This window comes from Haplochromis burtoni, unplaced genomic scaffold (genome assembly GCF_018398535.1).
Source record: "Haplochromis burtoni strain Fernald_Lab_line unplaced genomic scaffold, NCSU_Asbu1 Contig_2, whole genome shotgun sequence".
In the NCBI taxonomy this organism is placed as follows: Eukaryota; Metazoa; Chordata; class Actinopteri; order Cichliformes; family Cichlidae; genus Haplochromis; species Haplochromis burtoni.
In genome coordinates, this window is record NW_024582363.1 from 6615893 (window position 1) to 6640790 (window position 24898).

Below are 24898 nucleotides of genomic sequence, written 5' to 3' on the forward strand. Positions count from 1 at the left end.
ATTTGATACACATTTGAGTCGTACTGTAATGCCAAATGTATACCGTAATCCATTTTAACTAAACCATAAAAACATTTGTCTATTTCTGGACACACGATAAGAGGTCTCAATAAGGCTGAAAAAGCGGGGAACATAAGTGAGCACAATAGTTTAGCAGAAAGAAAGAAACCACCTAATCACACACATATTCAAATGCAGGAAAAGATATAAACAAGCACACAACATCAAAGACATGTTTAAATCCAATGCATTGCACCGTGCCTGTCGTGGCTTAATCCTGATAAGAACCTCAGTGCTTACTTTGATGAATAGTGCCATGCTTGCCATGCTCGCTATACTTCCTTATAAGCTCAGAAAAAAGATATTTACATATGTGCAATTAACACGTGTCTGCCTCAAGATGCATTCAAACACAATACAGTGAGTGCTGTACTTGAGTCAGTCGGTTTTCAGCTGTTACCGCAGCTCGTTTTATACCTGATTTAATAACTGTGACTCCACTTTAACAAAGACATAGGCAGACTGTCATGTACATTAAATATCTATGTGAATGCATGTGTTATAGTAGTTCTACTGAAGCATTAACATAATAATTGGATGGCACACTATTGTTTCAACGCATCTTACTGAAAGGTTACATAATGTTGATATCCCCAGAGAAAATGTCTTCAAAGCAAAGACCTGGGTTACATTTTTATGAAATGTGAAGACAAATGCAACAACAGATAGAGAAGTGCCATAGAGAAAGACATAGAGAAATGTCACAATCAACTGATTTTCTCCACTCCACAAAGTAGTCTGTGCTTGAAAATGCATACATTAGACTTATTTTTGAATATTTTCATAAGCAGCCATGAAACCGGTTGGTTCAAAGTGATTTTCTGTAGATTACTGGTATGAAAAACCACAATGATGTCAGGAAATGAATTCTTTTCCTGACATGTCACTAATTTTATCAGCACCTAACCTGCAAGGCTAAAGTGGTTTTCAATGTTGAAACTGCCGTGTTAGTTCTTACCTGAATTCAGTGATTCAGTCGTTGTCAGAGAAGGAGCAGCTGGTTTAAACACCGAATACTGCGTCTGCATTTTTTTATTAGGGAGGACCTACGGTTGTAATATCTGAATAGCTATGGCAGTGCCACTTTAATAATCGAGCTGGCACTGCAAGGCTGCTTACACACAGCAGAACAGACACATATACATGCACCATCACAGTGTGTCAACCTTTCTGCCCTCAGCTCTGCTTGCATACACCTTTGCTGTCACATACTCACAGTCACCTACAATCATCACCTAAAGGAAGCAGATGGAGGTCAATTGGAAGACAGAAAAGTAGAGGTCAGCAGGTGTTTTGTTCAGTGCTGCCAGTGAGCTTCTTCATTACTGTATGTACAGGAGCATCAATGACTTAGAGAAAGTGGTAACAATTTTTATTTTTTGACAGCAGATTGTTCTAACTATAAACTTGCTGAGGGAAATTAATCAACTCTAAGAAGAGTTCATGCTTGAAACAAAATGAAAGGAATCCAGTAGTCTTCAATCATGTTATGTACGCTCCGTTTCGTTTTGTCTGTTACATTTCTGTGTTGATAATTTATCTGATTTTAGGACTTTTCTAACTGAAGGTTATTCCAGCTTTAGAGGAGAGCTCGTGAATTTGATCCTGATGTTTTCTGGTTTAATCGTAGCACTTGAGTAAAGTTTAGGGATACCAAAAGAAGCATCATAAGGACAGATCCTTTAAGTATAGTGAAACAGCATGAAGGGTATGTACTATTGTGTTACACTGGCACTACTGGCTATTAAAGCAGATTTAATCCTTAAGCTCATTCTGGATACAAATTACTGTAACTAACAGTGGTTAAAAGAGGGCTATACTCTTGACTTTAAAAGCGCCTCAGTCATAAAGATACATCATCTTATATCATCTTTCTAGAAAATGCAACACAAAGGGGGAGAATAATTATTTTCAAACTTGGACTAAAAGTCATTTTTCTTACCAGTGTGATTTTTTTTTTTTTGGAACAGAGGAAAAAAACTGAGGTAAATAAGACTGCAGGGAACATTAAAAAAAATACTGCAATAAAACATACAGAAGCTGCCTGACTTCACAATGAGTCATCTGAAAATGGTTTTAAATTTTTTATAGCTGAGAATTCCATTTTAAAATCTTGAAGGCAACAGACATAGCTTGCCTTTAAAACAGGCAGAGCCTTCTTAAAAAATGTAATTACAGGAAGTTGAAATTCAACACGATTAATTTATAATTCACTTACGAATTTCACCTCGAAGACAGTAATTATACTGTAGCTCTCTGTCAGATCTGTTATTTTGCAAGGTAAGTTGATTCAAATTTATTGTTATGCTGATATGATTACTTATGCAAATCCAGCCTCACAAGGCCTCGTGGTGTCACTGCACTGACATATTAAAAACTATATAAGTATTTAATTGTACCATGGCTGTTCATGCTTCGATGTGAGCTATATGCTTAAGTACACTTGATCATAAATACTGTGGCAATAATGTGGTGCTAATGTGTTTTGTTTCTGTTCCAGCTCTTCATGAATGATGCAAAACTTTGCAGAGGGCCACAGCAATAAAGTAGCTGTATGCAAATGAGGTAACACAAGGTAAAGTGACAGCCCAATGAGATCAGAAAGCCTTATGATTGCATATGATCGATTGGACACTTCACCTAAGACATTTTTCACTAAATTAATGAAGTTAATGGTAAAAAAAAATGCCAGTGAATGAAACTCAGTAAGGCACTGAGGTGCTCTATAAATGAGACCTAAAGTTCTTTTTAGTACTGGTGGATGTTGTCCATTACAGCTTGTATGAAGACCTTCACTCTTCAGCTGATTGGCCTGGCAGGCGTCTATGTGTTTTCACAGTCCAAAACACAGATGCAGGTGCTAGTCCCAAATAGGATGCATTAGGAAAAAACAGTCCACACACTTCCATTAGAAGCAACTTTTGTCTCTGCATGACTAAGCTCCCTCACCAACCTTACCAAGTGTCCTCTTTCCACAATCTCATTCACAAAGAAGATTTACACCAATGCTTTCTCACATTTATTAACAAAAGTATTAAGTGAGCTTGAGCGTGGTCTCATTGTCTCATCTAGCTTTTTAAATAAATGCTGTAAATATGCATGTAAATGTGTGTAGTATATCATTTTGTGCACTCATACACTGTTGTATGTGTATTTGGATCTGTGTCATTTTCCCCTGCTGGTGGTAAACAGTGTGGGCTGTCCTGAGGGAGGAGTAGGCTCAAGGTCCCTGGCGAGGATGTCATCTTGTGTGACGCAGCCCACAGGGACAGACAAACTCACAAGAGACTGCCTCACTCTCTGCCTCATTGATTTAATACAGTGGATATTATGAAGTGTAGCAGTTTACCGCAGCTTTTGCATTGTACAATTACCATTCAGCGACTATATCTGTAAGAGTGCAAGGTTAGACGGATGTGCTCAAGACAAAAGCCCAGAGGAGCAAAATGGCAGCCAAAGGCAGCGTCTTTTCTCTGTGGCATAATTCCTTCATCTTGGCTTCTGACCCAGTTCAGTCAAAGGGCCTCCGTAGCTTTATCACAGGGGTCTACTGACACAGCTCGGCTAAAACACAAGAGTCCACAGAGACACCAACCCATGTTGATGAGACTCAAACAGAAATATAATGAACTGAGACACAGCCAAACCTGAGGTGAACTAATGTTAGGGCTCCACTCTGGTTCAGGATAATGAATCACCACTGCAACACGTAGTGCGGCATTTGTGGTCTTATGTTAAATCTATATCTTTGTGGATATTAAGTACGGATTTATGTTATCCATTTTATTAAAACAAATACAATAACATTGCATATTATACAGCAGCTCCTTAAGAGAGGAAATATAAAACATTATTATTGAACTGGACTGACAGAAGGCATTACATTTAATGGAGGCTTTATTAAGCATTTATGAGACCTCCATGTATGAAAAAGCTGCTCTTCAGTGCTTTATAAAGTCAATGAATATAAAAAGACATAAGCTGTCAGATGATGTACTAAGAGATCTGAACTGAGGTTCCAGTCTTATGCCAAAAAAAATGAAAAGAATAGTTTAAAAAACATTGGGCACACCTCAGCCCTGTAAACACCACCTTGTTATAGAAACCAAAACTGTACTGTACATTAACTGAAGTTCAATTTAACTCTTTTATGGAGCGAAGCTGCTCCAACAGGCTGAAGGTGAGTTAATGGGCTGCAGAGGCACTAGATCTTCAACGGCATGCCCTGGGAACCACCGTCATTAAACAGCTATACAGCGCATATAAAATGTGTGCCTTAAACTTCATCACAGTCTGAAAGTCTAGAAATAAATCTGTTGATGCTGTAATGAAGCACTATTTTTATTCTCTTCCTTATTTGCTTCTGTTTAGCTTCAGTGACCAGTCTGCATGCTCCCTGTTGGATGTTTTTTTAAGGTTTTTTAAGAAATTAACAAACTACACAACAACATGGCAAATTATAATAATGATTGATATGCTTCTAAAAGCTCAGTTTCTAACTACACAGCACAATTGTACAAGTTTATTAGTAAGTTATCAGGGATTGCGGGAATACATTCAGCTATAGTCACAGTCATTCACACTCGATATGCTCCCACATCTTTTCTCTGTCTCTTATTTTATCCACTCTGTTTTTGTTATCCCTCCTACCTCTCTGAAGCGCCCTTTCCCTCTCCTCTCACACATTCAGAGATTCTCACAGTGATGCTAAAATTAGCAGCATCCATTTCTGCACCAGCACTGGCACCAAGGGCCTCCAAGCAGGAAGCAGAGGATGCATCAAAGACTTCATTAAGTAATGTGCATGCACATCTGTGCACAGAGTCACAAAGACACAAATATTCTCTTTATATTCTCATTCATTCCTTCTTACTTACTTGCACAACTGAGCGCGTGAACAAATGTGCGAAAGTGCCTGCACATTTGTCTGCACACATGCATGCACATACGCACGCATACGCACACAAGGACACACACACGCATACAGACACAGATAGATAGACCAATGAAGCAGGATATTCCGGCCCACCTCCTTCAGGGTGTCTCTGTCATCCACCCTGCCAGTTTTATGGGCCTTCTTATATAAACAGGTTACTCTGATATACTTCCATTTGTCTGAATGAGACAGCTGAGCAGAAACCTGAATTGGCTCAAAGAAATCACCTCTTCTCTACCACCTCATCAAAACACGGTACATGCAGGAACAGTGCATGTGTTCATACACATATGTATGCAGCTTAAAATAGACCTACAGGACCAATTTGGTCACTTGTCTACAGTTTCTGCTATTACACATGCAACTTTCAAATAGCACTGTAGGTGGTATTGGACATAGCAAAATGTAAAAAACTTCCTGAATAGTATTCTTACACAATGAATGTGAAACTTTAAGAGGACTTTTCTTACCATGCCATACCATGAATTGTGACCAATATTGTGATTTAACACATTTAGTCATGACTGTGAAATGGAGTGATGAAGCAGAAAGGTGATTTAAGGGACTTTAAACTTGGCATGGCTGTTGGCGCCAGGTGGGCTGGTTTGAGTATTTCAGAAATTGCTGTTCTATTGCAGTTTTACATAATCATCTTTAGGGTTTGCAGAGAATTGTTTAAAAAAGAGAAAATATCCACTGAGTGCCAGTTTACTACTCGGAAAATGCCTTGTTGATACCAAAGATAAAAGAAAAATGGCTAGACTGCTTTGAGCTGATAGGAACACTGCAATAACTCAGATAACCACTCGTACAACCAAGATTTGTGGAAGAACATCTCTGAACATGATGCATGAAACCTTAAAAAGGATGGATACCAGACTACATTGGGTGCTATAAAAAAAAAAAGAAAGAAATTGAGCCTGCAATTCACACAGGCTGATCAAAATAGGAAACTGGAACTGAAACTAGAAAAATGCTGACAGGTCTGCCGAGCATCGATTGCTGCTGCAACATTGCGATGGTAGGGTAACAATTTGGTGTAAAGAATGTGAAAGCATGGATCCATCCTGCCAGATATCAACAGTTCAGACTGCTGCTGGTTGGTGTAATGGTGTCGAGAATATTTTTTTGGTACACTTTGGACCCCAGAGTACCCGTTGCACACAAAGTATAAACATTGTAGCTTGAGTATTGTTGCTGACCATTTCTATCCACAGTCACTAAACTGTAGCTATTGTTACTGATCATTATCATTGCTATTAAAGGTCCCTAAAAAGCCTCCAGTTGATCCAAAATGTTATTATCAAGGACTAGAAAGATAGACCGTATTTCTCCCATATTAGCTTCTCTTCATTAGCTCCCTGGTAAATCCAGAACTGAATTTTAAATTCTTCTACTCACACACAAAGTTTTGAAAATAAGTCAAAATATGCATGGGAATAATCACGCCCCATTATCCCTTAAAGACCTCATAATATCATACTATGGCAAAACAGCACTTCACTCTCAGACTGCAGGCTTACTTGTGGTTTCTAGAGTTTCTAATATCACAATGGCTGGCAGTTCTTCCAGACACCAGGGCCCTCTCCTGTGGAATCAGCACCCAGTTTGGATTCAGGAGACAGACACCTTGTCTATCTTTAATATGAGGCGTAAGGCTTTCTTTTTTGATAAAGCTTATAGCAGGCTGGATCAGGTGACCCTAAAACATTCCCTAGGTATACTGCTATAGGCTCAAACTGTTGCAAGAACTCACGTGATGCACTGAGAACTTTGTGAGTTTTCACTCACCACATGTTTATATATCACTGCAGCATGTCATGAAATCATTGTCTAGTCTGTGTGTGAATGAAGACCAAAAGGGGGTCCAAGCTGACACCAACAAGATGTTCCTAATATAGTGACCAGTGAATATATTTCATTTTATTATTCCCAAGAAAATGTTTCGCAAGTTTACATGCAAACCCTTTAAGATGTAGCTTAAAAGTGTATGCAAACTTTCCAAGTTTTGTACTGTTTTACAATCAGTAAAGTAGTAAAGCATCTCGCATGCTTTTGGGTGTGTGTGCTTCTGCTACACCATTATGTGGTTTATGAGCTGTAAAATGCTCCCTCATTTAACTACTAACCTCTCTCCACCAATCCAAACCCAGAGCTCCAACTACTAGCCGATCCAACAAAAAAGTGAGCAATAATTCATACAAAGTGCTCCTTTGAGGAACATGACAGTCATTTCCTCCTCCTGGCATGTGTCGCTGTGGGCATGCAGTGATGTAATGACAAGAAGAGACACGAGGAGGCAAAGTAGGGGAAAAGGGTTCAGGCTCAAGGAGCGAGAAAGAGGGTATGTGTGACTGAGTGCATCCGTGATGCTCGTCTCTTTTTGTAACACTGACTCCACTGGGCAAATCGAGCACGCACACACAAACACACATGCTGCCCAAACCTGCTGTGACAGCAGTCAGTAACACCCCAGGTGGTCACATGCCCAGCTGCCCTGACTCAGATATCCTCACATACAAACACAAAGCCCCAACTGCTCTCACTGTCTCTGTTGCATTATTGATTTGCTTAAATACATATATTATCAAGGAAGTGTAAACACACGAGATGTTTTTATATATTATAGAATTTTATTGACTCTCTTTAAGTTATTGGTTTAATATCTAAGAAGAACAAATATAATAATTATACATTATTTTGACCTTTAATGTACACTAATGAAAATGATATTTTCTTATCTTTGTCATGTTTGAAGTACATTTGCTGTTTATTGTTACAGTTTTCAATTTCCTTAAGTTAGGTATTGCAGAACTAAATCCTGCACAGGTAACAGTACAACATGCCACCAAGCTGGATTGTGTGAAAAATATTCAAATTGAATGTACTTCAAGTACAAACAGATAAACAGGTTCAAGAAGTTCTGCATTGCCAAATGATGAAATAAAGAATAACTTTCAAATTGTTTTCTTACTTCAGGGCACAGGAAGTAGCAACATCCTATATAAGACAGAGGGTGGAGGAAGTCTGAGGCTATACAAGTATGTGATGCTTTCATAAGTATGACGTACTTATGAAAGCATACGTATGTGATAGAGGCTACTCAGCATTTACTGACACCTAATATGTTATGAGTAAATACCACTACTAAAGTTACTGTGGAAATTTTAATTAAAAAAATATGATTAAAGTATAAATTTGTGTGTTTATGAAAGTCTCAGTTCACATAACCCTGAAATCTTTGTACTCTGTGCTCTTTAACCTCACCATAGAAACCCCCACACACACACACACTCTGCACCTGTCACAGTATATTAAATATAAAATGGACATTGACATGAATTCTGTAGCCTTACCTGACAAAAAAAAATATCAAAACTACAACCCTCTCAATATAACACATGTAGAATATACAGTATATGCTTCGTGTGTGTGTGTGTGTGTGTGTGTGTGTGTGTGTGTGTGTGTGTGTGTGTGTGTGTGTGTGTGTGTGTGTGTGTAAGAAATACTGCAGTTTGCAGTGTCTTCACCATGACACCTGGTTGCTATAGCAACTTAAGAAGGCTTAGTACAGAGGAAGCAGCAGGTATATGCTGAGTAGATGAGAATAAATTGTCAATAAGCTCTTTGGTGCTCCTGAGCTTTGCGTCTTCAGCACAGTCTGAAGAGCATTTCTAGTGTTTAAACCTCAATCACATCACCCAGCCTGCTTGCCTTCATCAAAGTAACAAATATGTCTTCTGTCATATTTAATTCAGCACAGATGTGGCTCAGATGTTCAGCTTGGACCAGGCAAAATATGCATGTTTAAAAAAAAAAAAACCCACTGCAACATCAATGTAAATGATAAATCAGGGTCGCAGTCGATAAAGAGAATCTCATAATATTTGTATATTAATATGAGGTGCAAACCATTTGATATCATTTTCTAAATGCTGCTGGACATTTTATCTTCTCTGCCTAAATCAAGTATGCATAAATCAAATAAATCAAATCAGATAAGCTGTGTCCTACATAGTCACAAACAATCATTTTGTTCATAGAAATAATGAGTTGAATGACATGAAGTGATTAGATAAGTAAGATGAATTTGGTAAACTTAAGAGTAGCATCTGTTGGGGGAGCGTGATTTCTGTGTGAAAAAAAAAAGAAGCTCAAAAACATTCATTGCTTTTCAGAGACGTGACTTTGGCAAACTTTATCTAAGTTAGACTTCAGAGCAGAAATCCACAAAAACTCAGAACCAAGGGTGACACCCTGCTGAGTCCTTATGTGCAAACACACTGACACGAAACTATCTTAACACTTGTTCACAACCCCACTCTTCATTAACGCCTTTCTGTATTCCGCCTCCCACCATATATCCTGTGGGGATTGATCCAGAAGCCACCAACCTCAAAAACCAGCCTCCAGGTGGCATTTACTGCCTTTTGGGAGGAGAGCTAGAAAACGCGTGGGCAGGAATTAAAGACAAAACCCACATAAAACAGGGAACATCTGTTTTCGTACTGGTAGAATATATTAGAGATTTATGACCTGATCACTGCAACTCTCTGGGAAAAAAAAGACTTAACTTGTATTGCAAAATCTATATTAAACCACCAAAGCATACAGAAAAACAAATACTAGTTTCATTTTGCAGTACTACACAGCTGCAACAGTTTACACTCTTTTTGGTTCGTCCACAATTACAGTTAATAAATAATCTCATGAAACTGCAAAATGTCATTTTTCATACCTTTACAGTGCATGTCAGTCTGGTGGCCCTTTTTCCAACACCTTCCAGTTTATTGTGTAATATAATAAGTTAAATACAGTGTTTATTTGGCCAAAACAAGGACATGCTGTAAAAAATAGAGATGCAGAATTACTTGAAATTTAATATTGATCATGATTTTGGATTCCCAGAAATGAACATGATTGTGCAATATTGAACATGCATGCTAGAGAGCAAAGCGAAAGCAAATAAACCTCTCTCTTAATCTCTACCTGACAACAAGACTGAATGATGGTGCTGCAAGCTGTTCCTTGTAGCACACAGCTTGAGGTTTCCTGGACTAGTCATTGCGAGCAAGCAACACTACATTATATAGACAACAAGAATCAAATATTTGGCACAGCAGATGGTAAAGTTCATCCATCCGTGTTTGGAAATAGTTTGGATATACTTAGGGCAATTGTTTTTAAACCAAGAAGTCATGCGGAAAGTGCTGAAAGGATAACTAAGTTGCTCTATTGCCCGAAAGAACATCACAAACTGCAGTACAATGAATGCATGGAGACCAAGAAAAACAATGCAGTGGTTGTTAATGTCAATCATCCAACATCATGACATCATGACACCCAAGAAAGACAGAATCTACAGCATGTCAGAATCCAGTTCACCAAGATGTACTAAAATTATCAACACAGTCTTATTAGCTAAAGATACATGTCCAGTAAACAAAATGACTATGCAAATGTCACAGAGGAAACACAGTCAAATCTCACAGGTGTCTAGCACTTTTCTCTGAGTGCTATTCACATCAATCATGCAAGTGATTGTAGTGAAAGACTTTATTTTGCCTCTTGAGCATATGGGTCAAGTGAATAAATGTTAGTAAGTGAGCATGCAAGTGAAAAAAAGACCTGTTGATTTACCATTGTGTTTTTAATTTTTCTTCTAAATTAGGTGCACTCAAGTTAGGTGAATAAAGAGGACAAAAAAGCATACTTTGTTATTTCTTAAAATCGGCAACTGTGTGTCACGGTCTGCGGAGGCAGACCGTGCGGAAATGTGTGTGGTGGACCCAGGAGCGAACACAAGCGAGGATGCAGGAGTGGAGTTAAACAAAAGCGAGCCTTTTATTCTGGCTCGATGAAAGGAACAAAACAGAGTGAGGGCAGCATAAGAGTAATAGTTAAACAGAAACCTAAACTGGACATAAACTAAGGCAAAGCTATGGCTGGAGATACGGAACACAGGGGGTGGTAACACAGACGACGCGACGCAGACTACATGAAACACAGAGACTAAATACACATGAGGGATGATCAGGGGAAGTGGCCACACATGGGGACGCAGCTGACACACATGAACTTAACGACAGGACAGGAGGAGTGAAACTGAATACACTGACAGTGAATGCAGGCCTTCAAAGTAAAACAGGAAACATGAGACATGAACCGGGGAGACGTAGTACAGGGGGAGGTGACATAACTGACAGCATGAACTGGACAGTACAAGACACACAGACATAAACACACGAAGGGCAAGGGAGACGTAATGCAAGGGTGATATATACAGATGGCTGGACTAACTTAATGAACCGAAACAATCAATAAACATCAAAATAGACTAAACACAAAATACTGGGTCGCACGACCCAGGACCATGACACTGTGGCAGCGTCTCGTGATCTGCATTTTGATTAAAATAATCATAATAATAAGTAGTAATAATAAGTAGAAAGAATATGTTAGAAAAAACTCCAGCACACACTTGTATGCTCTGTATCTTTAAATATTTTAAACTGTTTGACTTACAATCAGTAAGATATAAGACATCCCAAGGGAAACTTGATTTCTGAATTTAACCCATCTTAGAAGTAATGCATTGCCACTCTGCAGTGCCTAGGGACTAAAGCCAGTGCCTTGGTCAAGGGCACAGTGAAAATACCAACCTCTTTAGGGCCAGTTTTTGGCAAATGCCAGCTAGATACCCTCACCAATGGTGTGCCAAAGAGGATGAAGAAATATTCTGTCATTGCTCCTATTCCTCATGAAAAGGTCTGGCACTATAGATCAATGTGCCTCACACATTGTTAAAAAAATGTTTGCCTCACACTGCAGTAACAGCTGATACTAACACCATAGACTCGAAACATACACTGATTCCTGCATAACCTGACTTTTTCAAAATCATTTTTAAACTACAGATTCAGTTGCTGATACTGGTGAGCAGGTATGACTAACCAGGGTACTGACTTTCCCTCCAAACAGGTCAATATTGTCCCTACGGCATTCACTTATATTACAGTTAATATTGTATGTGCACAGTTGTGTCAAGAGTTTCTGTGACGTAGAATTCAGTATTGAGAAACAATGATCCTAAATTTGACATTAAGATGTCACTGATGCTGTGTGTAAGCAAATATAAACATTTTCATATTGATTTAAATGTTGGCCAGTTACTCCAATTTTACATGCTTGGGTTTTACATACTGCGATAGTTCTACCTCGAGCAGAAAGTTGCTCATATTTACTCATGTGGCATTACAGCAGTAACATCACCTAATCATAATCTTGCCTAGGGCGCTAAAAGTGGGCCTCGAACTTACTACTGCTTACTGAAATTTGCCATTAGCCAGGGACTCTTACTCCAAATGTTGCAAACTGCAGTAACACTGGGGCATCATAAATACTTTTCTTTGTTTTTTTAAGGCGGCGACTGAACGACGGAGGTAATTGAATAAAGAGACACAAAACCTGAGCATCTCACTTGTCTTTGATTGTGCAATTGATCAAATGCTTATCTTGATTAAAAGAAGTTCCAGTTTCACTACAGTGATCAATAGAATGAAAGAAAGCGAGCATAATCTAGATAGGCAGTAGCGCTGACCACAGCCAGGCACAGGTGATAAACAGTGAGACACCAACCGATAAACAGCACTTACATAGACAAGCATAAAACACAGTAACACTCTGAACTTTTGACTGCAGAAAGCAACACAAAGGTCAGTTATTGTTCTTCAACAAGACTCAGTCAGTTCATATCATTTGTCTTAATCTTCCACTCGGTCACTTATATACGCATGCCCTCATGCAAAATTATCTGATGAGCACTGACCTTCCATTGCATACTTCATATCTAGGGCAAAGAGACTCCACATGATTTCAGCGCTGATCTTGCCCGCATTCAGCTCCTGCGGAAACCTGTTGGAATTCAAACGGATTTCAATCAGAATCATTTCCGTACAATGACACGCTCGAGTGGCTGGTCTGATGGCCATCCCAGGTCTCTAACGAATGACTTAACAGATGTGGTAGAAGACATCTCATAATCTAATAATCCCCCGCTATTTTCCAAACCTAGTTGAATTGGGGCGGAAATGAGTTGTATGTGCGTGCCTTAAAGATGAGAAAAAGTGCAGAAGGAAATGACAAAGTGAAAGAGAGAGAATGAAGGTGGCAACGCATTTGGGAAGTAATCTTCTATTTTGAATGCCTATAGATTTTCAGTCAAAGCTTGAACGTGAGATGTCAATGGTTTAATTATCTGTATCTTCAGACAGTGAAGGGAGGACATTTATAGATGGCGGAGCCTTGGTTTGAGAAAGGTCAATTTATCTGGAAATGTTTTACTTTTGCTCCAGGCCGCCTTGTTTCTAACAACAAACTCATTTGTCCGACAATTTCTATTGGAGCAGTAATCATCTGCTCAGCTGGGACACTCCTGCAGAGAAGCAATGCTGAAGTGCACTTACTCACATACACAAAAACTCTGCTGTTCTCCTTTTCCCAACCTCAGGTCTTTTTATTGAGGTAAGGAGCCAAGTCCAAAAGGCTGATTCATTGCACCCAGCGAAGAAGAAAAGTGAACAGAATCCCTGAAACAATTGCACTTTCATCTCTATCACTCTAAGAATCTTTGTTTCCATCTCAGTTATTCCTCAGCCTTGTCATGCAACCAGATGGTGTACTGTAGGTAGGCCAGATAATGAAACCCTCTGTGGTGAAGATGAGCATAATATGTTCTGCCACAGTCTTACTTCTATTTGGTGAAATAAATGGTTTATGCATGAGGTGTTTCTGGGGATATTGCTATGCTTATGCTTTTAAAAACAACTGCAGCATCCACGTTTTCCCCCAATCATAAAATGTATTCTTTTAAATTAGTTTAAATCCGTGATTTTCAAGGCTAGTTTCATCATGTAAATATTCTCAACACAGTGCGACAGACTAACATTTTTCTCCCTATGGCTGCAGCGGCTCCTATTTAAAGGCAACAAGTCCCCGCCTGGATTTATCATGAAAAAGCATCTGAGTTGCTGTCACTCTGGAAGTTGACCAGGGGAATGTGGAGGCATTAGGCATGAATATTGCAAATCTATCATTAGACAGTGTAGGAGAGAAAGCTCAGGGCATAAACAGAGTCTTAATAAGCATCGTAAATCAGCAAGAAGAAGGAGAAAACAAAAAGTGGGAGGCATTTGAGCAGATATGTATGAGCGAGGCAGAAAGAGGGAAATATATTTAATCTTATTTTCTTTAAAGGCAAATGACACTCTCTTTCCTTTAGGTCATGAAATTTGTTTATTTTATAAACTACAGTACTGTAGTATTGTGTAGTTTTGAGTCACCCTGCATTTCTTCAGCGTGCCAAGAAAAAACTAATTTGCCCCTTTCTGATTTCTTCTTCTTCTATATGTTATTATATAAATAATAATAAAATACATGTAAAATATTATATTAAATTGCTTATTTTTACACAAATACAACCTGAGCAATTAGAAAATGCAGTGTTCAAAATATTGTTTAATTTATTAATAAATTAACTGACATTAACCTTTTTGTTTGGAGAGCTTAGTATAATTTTCCTAGCCACACCCAGGGATAACTGCATCCAGACCTAATGAATCGAGAAAACATTTCGAAAAAATGTGGGGAAGAGATCTCAAAAAGTAGCACATCATGCCACAACATAAAGAATCGAAAAACTGTAAACCTCACTATGTGAAAGTTTATTTGTTACAACATGCATTTTTCAGGATGGCCCTTTATCGCATGTTATGGTTAGAATCATAAAATATAAGGCTCATCGGTGTATATGCAAGGAAATGAAAATGCATATATTGTCAAGTAAAGAGATACATACTGGTTAATGACAGGGGTGTAAGCTGTCCGGTCTTCATCAATCACAGAGACCATCAGAGTGATGAGTTTTGGCCAGAAGTCCAGGTTTTTTATCGATGGACCCTGTTCCTCCCTGGGAAGGTCTTGCTTCCGGCTCTAAAGGAAAAATTGAAAGTTAAGGTAGAGGCTGAAGCATTTTTATAATGAAATTTCAACAAGACAAAACACAAAAAAAACTCTTTTTACTTTATAATGACCTAATGTTCTATTTATATGTTCTCTTTTCAGCATCAGCAGTGAACAGCTTTGATAATGAATGGGAACCTAACACGACTAGTATATGCTCTTTTTCTCAAAAAAAAAAAAAAAAGTAACTAAATCTGTTTCATTGCTGTTCTCCTAATGTAAAGTGAAGTTTTGCTGCTAGGCAACAAAGAAGATGGCTGTGAGACATGCAGTGTATTTGTCTTAGATCCAAACAAAGACACGGTAAATTAAGGTGTTTTTCTGATTGTAAATGAGTTTTACATTTTACAGTGGGTAATAGCATGAGAGTTGTTAAATGAAGAGTGGCAGGCATCCCAAAGTGCTCAGCAGGGTAACCAAATCTTTTTACTCTGAGCTTATGTTATGCAAAAAATAATGATGATAATAATAATAATAATAAATAAATAAGTGTGCTCTGTGTTCAGCATGAAATAAGACTGCATTGGCTTATCCCACGAGAGGTAGATTATTAACTGCACTAATTATAATAAACACACATTTCTGAGTTTTTTCTGGCTTCACTGCACACAGTGACATTATTGCACTGTGTTTCAGACAGCATGTCTCCACACTGAGTTTCTTCCACCCACAGGTTTCTGGGAGCTGGAGGATAAAATTACAATGGCTATAACCATAAGTAACAAGGTGTGTTGGTAAATCAAGGACAACAACCTTTCAGTTTCAATATCTAATGTGTGTCCATGCAAATGTGAGTCAAAGTCCACTGCATAAATCTCTTGCTATACTGGGGAGAAAGGTGTTGAATCCAAACCTCTCACTGACTCTGCCATCTGTTCACACCACACTGCGTGCGTCCACACTGATCTCTAGTCACCAAGTAATTGTCCCTGTCGTGCCCTTTATCATAAACAGGTTTTATAGAAAATCAGCAAGAAAACAGCAAAACACTCCTGAGTTTCCAAATTGACAAAAACGTACACACACTGAGAGAACTGCATCGTACGCACAAACGATTAAACACCCACGCACAACAATGACAATGAAAAATCTAACCCAGTACTGTGGACATGCACTCCCGATAGGAAGCCATGCACATTCCAACAACTTGCATGCATGACTAAAGCAAAAATGTCTTTCTGATGAAAAGAAAATTTTGTTAAAAAATGAAAATGTTCAGATTAGTCGTTGAATAATTTAGGTTGAATTATTTAACAATCTTCTACATATTGACTTTGGGGTGCAGCACAAAAAGGAGTGCTCTGGAAACATGTGATGAATCCATAAATCCTCAATACAGTCTTCCCTACAATAATCAACTTGTTTCTAATAATGAATTTTCTCCTTTTAAAGAAATATAAGTCACATGGTGTCGGTATGTCCCACTGACACTGCATTTGGGAAGAATCGCACTAAGATTAGACTATTACTTCTTCAATGAAAGCTTCTATCGTACTGATTATATCCATCCACGTAGTGACACATCTGTCATGGCAACAGTGCGATTGGTCTCAGTCCTATTTCTTCACATATGTATGGTTGCACAGGACTCCTTGGTATCACATTTTTAGTACGCCGAGTACCCTTATTTTTCAGTATACAGGGTTATTGTTGTGAATATGTTTATTTTAACCCAACCACTATATTTTCCAAATCTAAAGAATATATTTTGTTTACTAAGCCTAGCGGATGAAACGAGTGAAATCAAAAGCAACTAATTTAAAATGAAACAAATTGCAGCTTTGTGGTCTGATGATTGGTGTTGTTATTTATGCCACTCCATCTGTCTACTTTTACACTTTTGAAAACGATTATTATAAACAACAGGTTCAACTTCATAATGGCCATCCAAATAATGTCTACAGGTGCACATAATATGTAATATTTTTTTAAACAACTGCAATTTTTCAATAAACAATTATGAACATAATAATTGGTTATATTTATGATAAACATGAATATAACCAAAGATTTACTAATGATTAACCAATCAGTAAGAAAAAAAGCATAAAAATTAATCAGAATCACGCTGTTTTGGTTGATCTATTAATGATGTTACTGAACTGAGCACATGCTGTTCTGTGTTCATTTGTACAAAGACTCCATTTACACCATGATCTATATAAGATGGCTATGAATGAGAAGTGAAACTAGGCCGGTCAGTGTGATCAGAAATTAAGACAAACAATGACAATGGCAGATGCACTTGTTAAATGAATCATTAAGTCAAATTTATTTGGATAAAGAAGCAATTTCTGAGTTCAAACAAAGCTACCTTAAACAGACCAGCAATCCTTATTGGGCTCTATCTGTACTTTGGTAGAATACTGATGCTCACTTCAATGAGAAAGGCTGGTTTAATGTGAGAGGCCTGAACCATTGGGGAGACATGCCACTATGTATTGGAAGGTAAATTTTTGTTAAATTGGAAACATGAATAATAAAACACATGTCTCTGCAGGTAGTGAGTTAGCTATGCAAAGCCTATCTGTGTGTGTATTTGTGTGTGCAAAAGTATATGCATATACGAAGGACACTGAAGGTTGTGTCATCCCTGCTAAATCTGATGTGGTATGCAGCAAGCTAAAATGTTGTGTGTATTCCCTTTGTTTATTGGTATTCACTTCAAGTAGGTACAAAAATCCACTGTAACAAATCCATTGTCAAACGTGATTAAGAAACTTCTGTCATTTTTATCTTATTTTTATTTTTTTTACTACGCACCCATGGGTTTGACTCCCAGTTTCAGTAGGAAGTCAATATGACAGTGAGCTAAGAGTCCAGTGCAGTTTCTCTACTTCTGCTGCACGGGGTAGTGGGAGCATAGCAGAAATATTGATAGCCGTGTATAATTCCTCTAGGGGGTAGCCAGTGGTTTATGTTTATTGTTTAGCTCCTGCAATTCCCATGCAGAAGAAATAAGCATTAGCATACCACTGGCTCCTCATCAATTCTCGCAATGTGACACAAATTACAGAGCCTCTGATTGAAGGATGTTCCCAGAGAATGTGATCAAATTCCCAAGAGAACGAGCTGCGGGTGGAACTGAAACTGCTTCCACGCATTTTAAGGCACAGTGAGAAATGGTTGTGTGTTTAATGCGTTGGTGAAAAATACATTTAAGGACACCGATTCTGAAAACGAAAAGCATCTTTTTCTTAAATACCCCTTTGTGTATTGTTGGCAAATATGTGATAATGAAGGTAATGTAGCTACCTATCAAATCACTTTGAGAGGCTTGCTAGATAAGTGGCGGAGTGCTGTAGCTTCTCCTTTGTTCCTGTTGCACACAATCATTGAATCCTTTCCTCCCCATACAACACCAAACCGCTTCTGTTCATTTGACTTCTTGTGCATTAGCATTTGCATTGGCATGTGCACGCGTGCGTACATATGTGCATTATTTAAGATGCATGTGCATGTTACCAGATATTTCTAGTGTGTGCACCATCACTGCTGCTCCACATTCCTCCATAGTGGATAAACCTTTTCTGTGATTTCTTTGCCCTCCCTCCAATTCCCCTTCATCTTGCTTTTCAAAATCCTCCCTTTACTGCCAGGATTTAAGAAACAGTTAAGCTAGATTCCCTCAGCCCCTCCTCCCCCGAGTCATTTTACACCCAGGCAGAAGCAGAAAGCTTTGTTGTCGTGTTATGCAAGATTCCTCGTTGTGGCTGGGATATTTCTCTGCTTGCCTGGCCACTGTGTCAGCTCTTGTGTCACCACACTCAGTCACTGTTAGCAACTGGAGAATTGGGGTCTGAGATGTGTTCTATCTGCTGGGCCAAAGGCTACCTGGTGTATGTGAACATAATTTATAATCACAGTGAGGTTTACTTTGGGGTGAAGTGCATGCCTTTTTTTCTCTGCCACCGAAGAAACATTGATAGAGAGGCTGTCTACTGCGAAACTGGTGGACGAAGACGTAATTAGCACCAAGTGTCTATCTCACCGGTTTGGTAATTGCTTACAACCCCTAAGGCTGTTTAAACAAAGGAAACTTATTATTCAACTTTTGAGCAGATTGCACCCTATTACGACCTAAAAAGACATTATCTTCTGTGATGTAAAGGCCATTCTCCCTGGGAAGTAAACCGTAAAATAATCAGCGGAGCTGCCTGTTGACTGATTATTTACTCAGGCGAGGCCAAAGCACAACTATCACGCGGAAGTGAGTCTGGAAGAGCCAAACATAATGCAGGACTTGGTGAAGCTACTTTTTGAATACGTAAACAGGTGAATCTGTCAGTTCTCAATATAAAAATGCTGCTCATAGTACTAATAATACTGCATAGTATTTTATATGAATAGTAGTATGATATCATAGTTTCACACAAAAAAACCATCATTCAGAATGAACCTTGTTTTTGTGGTACTATATTATCTGCGGCGACACCTGAGAAGAAAAATCTTCAAAACAGTTGACAAACTTTGTTTTTGTTTTGTTTTTTTACATAAGGAAAGATCTTCCAGTCGGTTGGGTGCTTTATATGGCTGTTTTCCACCTACACGCTTCCTTTTCAAGGCTGAAGTCTTTTATACAAAGTCTGCAATAGACACTGTGTACATTTTATTGTCTGATAAATGTCTGTGGGGGATATATAGACTATTGATTTCCAGCCATGCGGGATTGAATATACTTTCCACCATTGTCACACATCAGTACAAAGCAAAATAAAGCTGAAAAGGAGACCATGATGTCACCTTTATTATAGGCTGGAGGTTTTACCTGATAAAGCTGTGCTGTCAGATAGATGCCAACACTTGACAGACCACGTTTTTAAAAGAAAGTTTTTAACTTGAAATTAAATGATTCTGAATTAATAACCACGTTAAATGTTATTGTTACTATTGCTTCTACAGTACTTTTCACACTGATGTCAGTAAAACTCAATTAAGTACCAGTTATCTAGTTATTGGTGTGTGCCTTGCTAGTTAATTAGCAGATGTTGAGTTGCTAGTTTGTAAATTACGAATGACTGCATGAACTGTGAGTTGTTCTCATTAACATTTAGGAGCTGTTGCTCAGACTGTGTTTACTCGTCAAATCAAGAAATTGGGAAAATATTACATTAAAAAGTCATTATGATAACAATAGGCACATTAAATTTTTATTACAGTACTTGTCATTACCCTGTGTGTACCATCTATAAAAACACATCATCTTTGCAGAAATTGTCTTTTTTCTCCTGTGAATGGGCCACCATCAGAGAGGTTATAGTTTTCAAGCCCAGGGAGGCCAAAGTAACCACAACCATAATAAAATAAATAAAACATTACAGAGCTGAACAGGTGGCAAGCAAATCCCATTCCAGAATACTAGTGAACAAATGTGTTTTAAAACTGCTGTTTAGGAAGGAGGAAAATTGGAAAGTGTTCACTGACCCTAGTGTTTCTCCTGCAGCAGGTCTACACACAAACTGCTGTTATATAACTGCACAGGTCTGCAGATGCCCTGCACATGAACCGTGCTGTGAATAAGCCACCTGACCCTCTTTTTTTTCTTCTTTTCTGAATTAAACAATCCATGCATAACTACATTACTGTACCCAACCTTTACTTTAGCTGTTTACACATAACTTAATATCAAATCACAACAGCAGTCGCCTCTGTGCGGCTTTATATTGTAAGGTAGAGACCCTACAATAATACAGACAAAGCTACAGTGAAGCTGGAGGATGGACGCTAACTTTTTTCCACTCGATAAAAGTTACGTGAAGGTTCCCGATGGTTGTGGACAAATGCAATCGCATGGCAGGATGCTGTAAACGGACCAAACTTCAGTCAGGAGAACAACTGAGATAATCCATCCACAATACGAGGTTAGTCATTAATATACTGCAACAACATGGGAATAGAGGAGCTGCGAGAGAATTCAACATTAATGAATCAAGAGTACGGAAGTGGAGGAAGCAAGAATAATGAGATGAGTAAAGTTTGACTTCTCTGACTGTTTTGTTTCGCTTCATGCACCTTATAATCCGTGCGCCTTATGGTTCGAATAATACAGTACCTATCTTTCTTTCACTGTATCACAAGCTAACCTTAGCCAATAACATGTCTGAGGAGCTTCAAAAGTAAGCAGTCAGTGTAGTATAAACAAGTGTATAATTAGCAAGCCATTGAAGATTACTAGTACACAGCTTGAGACCTAGCATGAAGCGTTCTCATGTGCGTTCTCTCACTTTGTGCAAAGCATCTGATTTTGTTGTTTAGGAATGTTTAAGTTTAAAAGTGCAGGCCTTAGTGTCATTAAAAGAGATACAAGCCAGTTACCTGATCAAGGAGCTGGTTGTATAGCTCATGACAATTATCAAAGATGTATTTATAGGTGGAGTCTAGACAGGCTTTGACACAGTCCTTCACCACCATACTGGCTCTTGGTGGACTCTGGAGTTCTTGCACCTGCAAACACACAGAAATACATACAGTGTTTAAAAATTATGCCTTCACATTCAAACATCCTAGGTTTGTTAGCAGTCCATTCAACATGAAAATCATCCAGATCATAGACATAATGCTAGCAACCCTAATCAACACCTTATCACTTGTGCAAAAAAGGGCAACCTACTCTATGTACTATATATAGTAACTGACATGTAAGTGAACTAGCATTTAGGTACATGTGCAGTGTATCACATACTAACACAGGGGCTCCACTGTTTGAGCAGCGGTGCATACTGTATACACAGTGAGGCTCAGCATGGCTATGGCACAGAATGAAAGCTTTGGTAACCTAAAGTGACAGTTTTCATTCCTTTGCTCGCAGCTGCCATCTTAGCTATGCCTCAGTGCGCTAGCGCTACAACCCGACTCCCACAAAGAACGTCGGATGGAGCCGTGCTTTTCATATACCAGGAGACAAGTCAGCATACTCTTGGGGTTGAAGGAGGTAGAGGAAACAACCATGGCTGTTTATTGATGAATGAAGTTTAACACAACTCCACTGCTTTAGCCTCAACTCATGTGGTTGTGTAACAATAAATGGTTTGGTTTTTAAGTAGTAGAAGGTTTAAGGAGTAGAAAGTGAAAATTCTAATGTATATCAGAGGTATGCAAAGTGCTCCGTTATCATTTAGTGCAAGTTTATGTCTCTTTTAGTTTTTTCTTCAATTACATCCTTGTGTTCCCCTTTCACCCCTCAGCTTGTCCACTGCCCATCCACCCTTCACTGTCACACATAAAAACACACCTTCATCCTGAAGAACGTGATGCTGGTCAGCAGATCAACAGTAGATTTCAGATCTTGGAGACGCTCTGGGTTTCCCGCAGGGAAATTATCCTGATTTAAAACAGAGAGAAAAATTACATAAGGAGAGAGGACATCTTGTTGGAAGCAGCCTTGTAACGTCACACACTTCCGACTACCACGTCATATCGCTTAGGCCAAAATATTAAAATTGATTACAGAGCAATACCCAGCAATCATAACAAAATGACTGTCTGTCTAATCGTTTAGTGGACAAGGGAGGTCTCTGCTGATGAAAACCTCTATTTCAGGGCCATGAAGTCATCAGGCAGTGCAAAGCACCGTGACGGAGAGCATATAAAGCCCTGACAGCTCAGAAGAAAGGCATCGCTAGCCCATACATTATCCTACTTCTCCTACTCTCTCAGTGCTCTAATAAAATTTTGCTTGTTTTCAATCCGTCCTCTTCCTTGTCGATGAATGCACATGGGAGACTCAGGAAGTAGATCCAAATCTTAACGCCGCCTTTAGGCTCGACAGCACAAGCGCAGGAGGGGTTTTTTATGCTAGACGACCAACAGAGGCAAAACTCGTCTGACATCTTAACGATGTCAACAGCATACAGAATTTGATTGGGTTTCCAAGAATACACACAATAGACAATTGAGGTTTTTAAAAAGAAATGTTAAACACAACCCAGAGGCAGGTCTCGAATCTATCCAACAGAAAATGCGGATGACCTGTTAATGTTTCACAGTCAGTCTGCAGTATATTTCTCTAGACCCGTGATTAACAGGAAAAGTCCATTTTAGTGGTGAAAGTGTAGACCCCAATAAACAAAGCTTGACACACATTTTGCATAAGCAAATGTAGATCACGTATTCTATATTTGGCTGCTGAAGTGGGAAAAAAAGAGAAGAGAGAATCAGTAGAGGCTGTTTCTTCTTCAGATAAAACGCTGTTTGTGTTGCTGCCTTTTATATGAACAATACAGTTCTTTGAGGGTTTCATCATTTCTCTCTAGATAAAAGATTCCATTCAGTTTACATTTCAAAATGAAATTTATCCAGTTGCCAAGGGACTTCTTTTTTTAGAGTTATTGGGAAAATACATGGTCATCAGTCACTTTCTTTGCCTTCTTTTTTCTTCTTATGTAGCCTTCAAACACAACATTTGTACCTATGAAACAACTGCTCTATACTGTAGTGTCACCATAGCCTTGAAACTTGGTGTGTCCGTATGTACTCAGACCACACAACAACAGCTCAGTATGTGCTTTAGTTGTTATGTGTTGGTACTGAGTAAAACTAAAAGACTGCAATAGGATTTGTTGTTAAAACAAAGGTAATCCACTGAGGCTGATGAATTTCTCAATTAACATTTAACCTAATCTGTGGTTTCTTATTTTAACAAAAGAGGCAATAACAACTCTTGGTATGAGAAGAAAATCATCTCAGAAAGAGCTTAAACTGCACTCCAGAAATGTTCAATTTTCACTATTGCCAGTCTGCCTTTCAGTGATAATGGAGGTCTGATCCATTGCTGAGTTATACAATTAAATTTCATATTGCATTTAGGGAATATTTTAAATGTATTAATTCCAGCAGTTTCCTCAACTTAAAATTGTAATATAGGTGTGTAATTATGGTGACTAATGTCAAGTAAAATCAAGTGCTTGTTGACATTCACTTTAGCAGCTGTACAGAACATAGCATCTACATTCAAATATTATGACCTCACCTACCAATCTAATTTGATATCTGACAGCCAGTTTTGAATGCAGCTGGCATGTTTTTACAAAAAAAGGACTTTATTACTGATTACACCTGTGTAAAGCAGGGGATTTCTAAAAAGCGGGCTACTTTAAACAGCTCAAAATGGCCCATACTTGTCAATTAGTGTTACAAAGTACAAGATGTTAAATTCTAATCTGCAAAATCACTCATTTATTACTGTTCAAGTGCTGCTGCTCTTAACTTCAGGTCTTTCTAACAGGAGCAACAGTGGTGGTGTAAGAATTTTGTCTAGCTCAACCTCTGACTATGCTTGAAAACACAATGCTGCAACTAAGGGCTCATCAACAGAAAAACAAAGTGAAAAGAAAGGAGAAAAAAGATTTATTGTCCATAAATAGACAAGCATACTAAAAGTCTAAGCATTCATCTCTGCTCCAGTAAGAAAGACATAAGCATTGCCTTGCAAAGATGACAGAAAGTCCATTATGAGATGAAATGAGGAGTGAATGATGCTGATTAGCTTTTAGTTCTTTGTCTTTGCTCTAGTGTATACTGAAAATTATGTTGGGCCAGTGCTTACAATTAGTGCAAAATTCCAAAACACTACCTGCTTAACACATAAAAAGAAAAGTTAGAGCAAGCCTACCATTTACAGCATGAACTGTTTACAATTTCAGCTCAGACGCTGTAAACAATACCCTGTACACTGTACGACTGATGCTAGGAAAGGCTCGAATATTCCACAGACAGTGAACAGTTACACTGATTTTACATGTGTCTGTTCTTTGGATACCCCCCAAAAAACATTTTTCCTGCTCTCCTTGTCACAGCAGCATGTTAAGTTTCCATTAAATTCAAGTTATTAAATTCCTCCAGTCTATTTTTCTAAACTGGTGACCTGCCAAGCACCACTACTTT

General features: G+C 38.5%; 1 protein-coding gene across 5 annotated transcripts in view; it reads right to left on the minus strand.

Moving 5' to 3' along the window:
- The window catches only part of LOC102293801 (protein unc-13 homolog C), a 113164-nt gene that overhangs the window by 30943 nt on the left and 57323 nt on the right, over window positions 1-24898 (minus strand). For all 5 annotated transcript variants that reach the window (XM_005912872.3, XM_005912871.3, XM_005912870.3 and 2 more), the window contains 4 exons: window positions 22248-22337; window positions 21332-21460; window positions 14853-14986; window positions 12825-12910 (listed from right to left, as the gene is read on the minus strand). In XM_005912872.3, the coding sequence (XP_005912934.1) occupies window positions 12825-12910; window positions 14853-14986; window positions 21332-21460; window positions 22248-22337 (439 nt within the window). The remainder of the gene's footprint in view (window positions 1-12824; window positions 12911-14852; window positions 14987-21331; window positions 21461-22247; window positions 22338-24898) is intronic.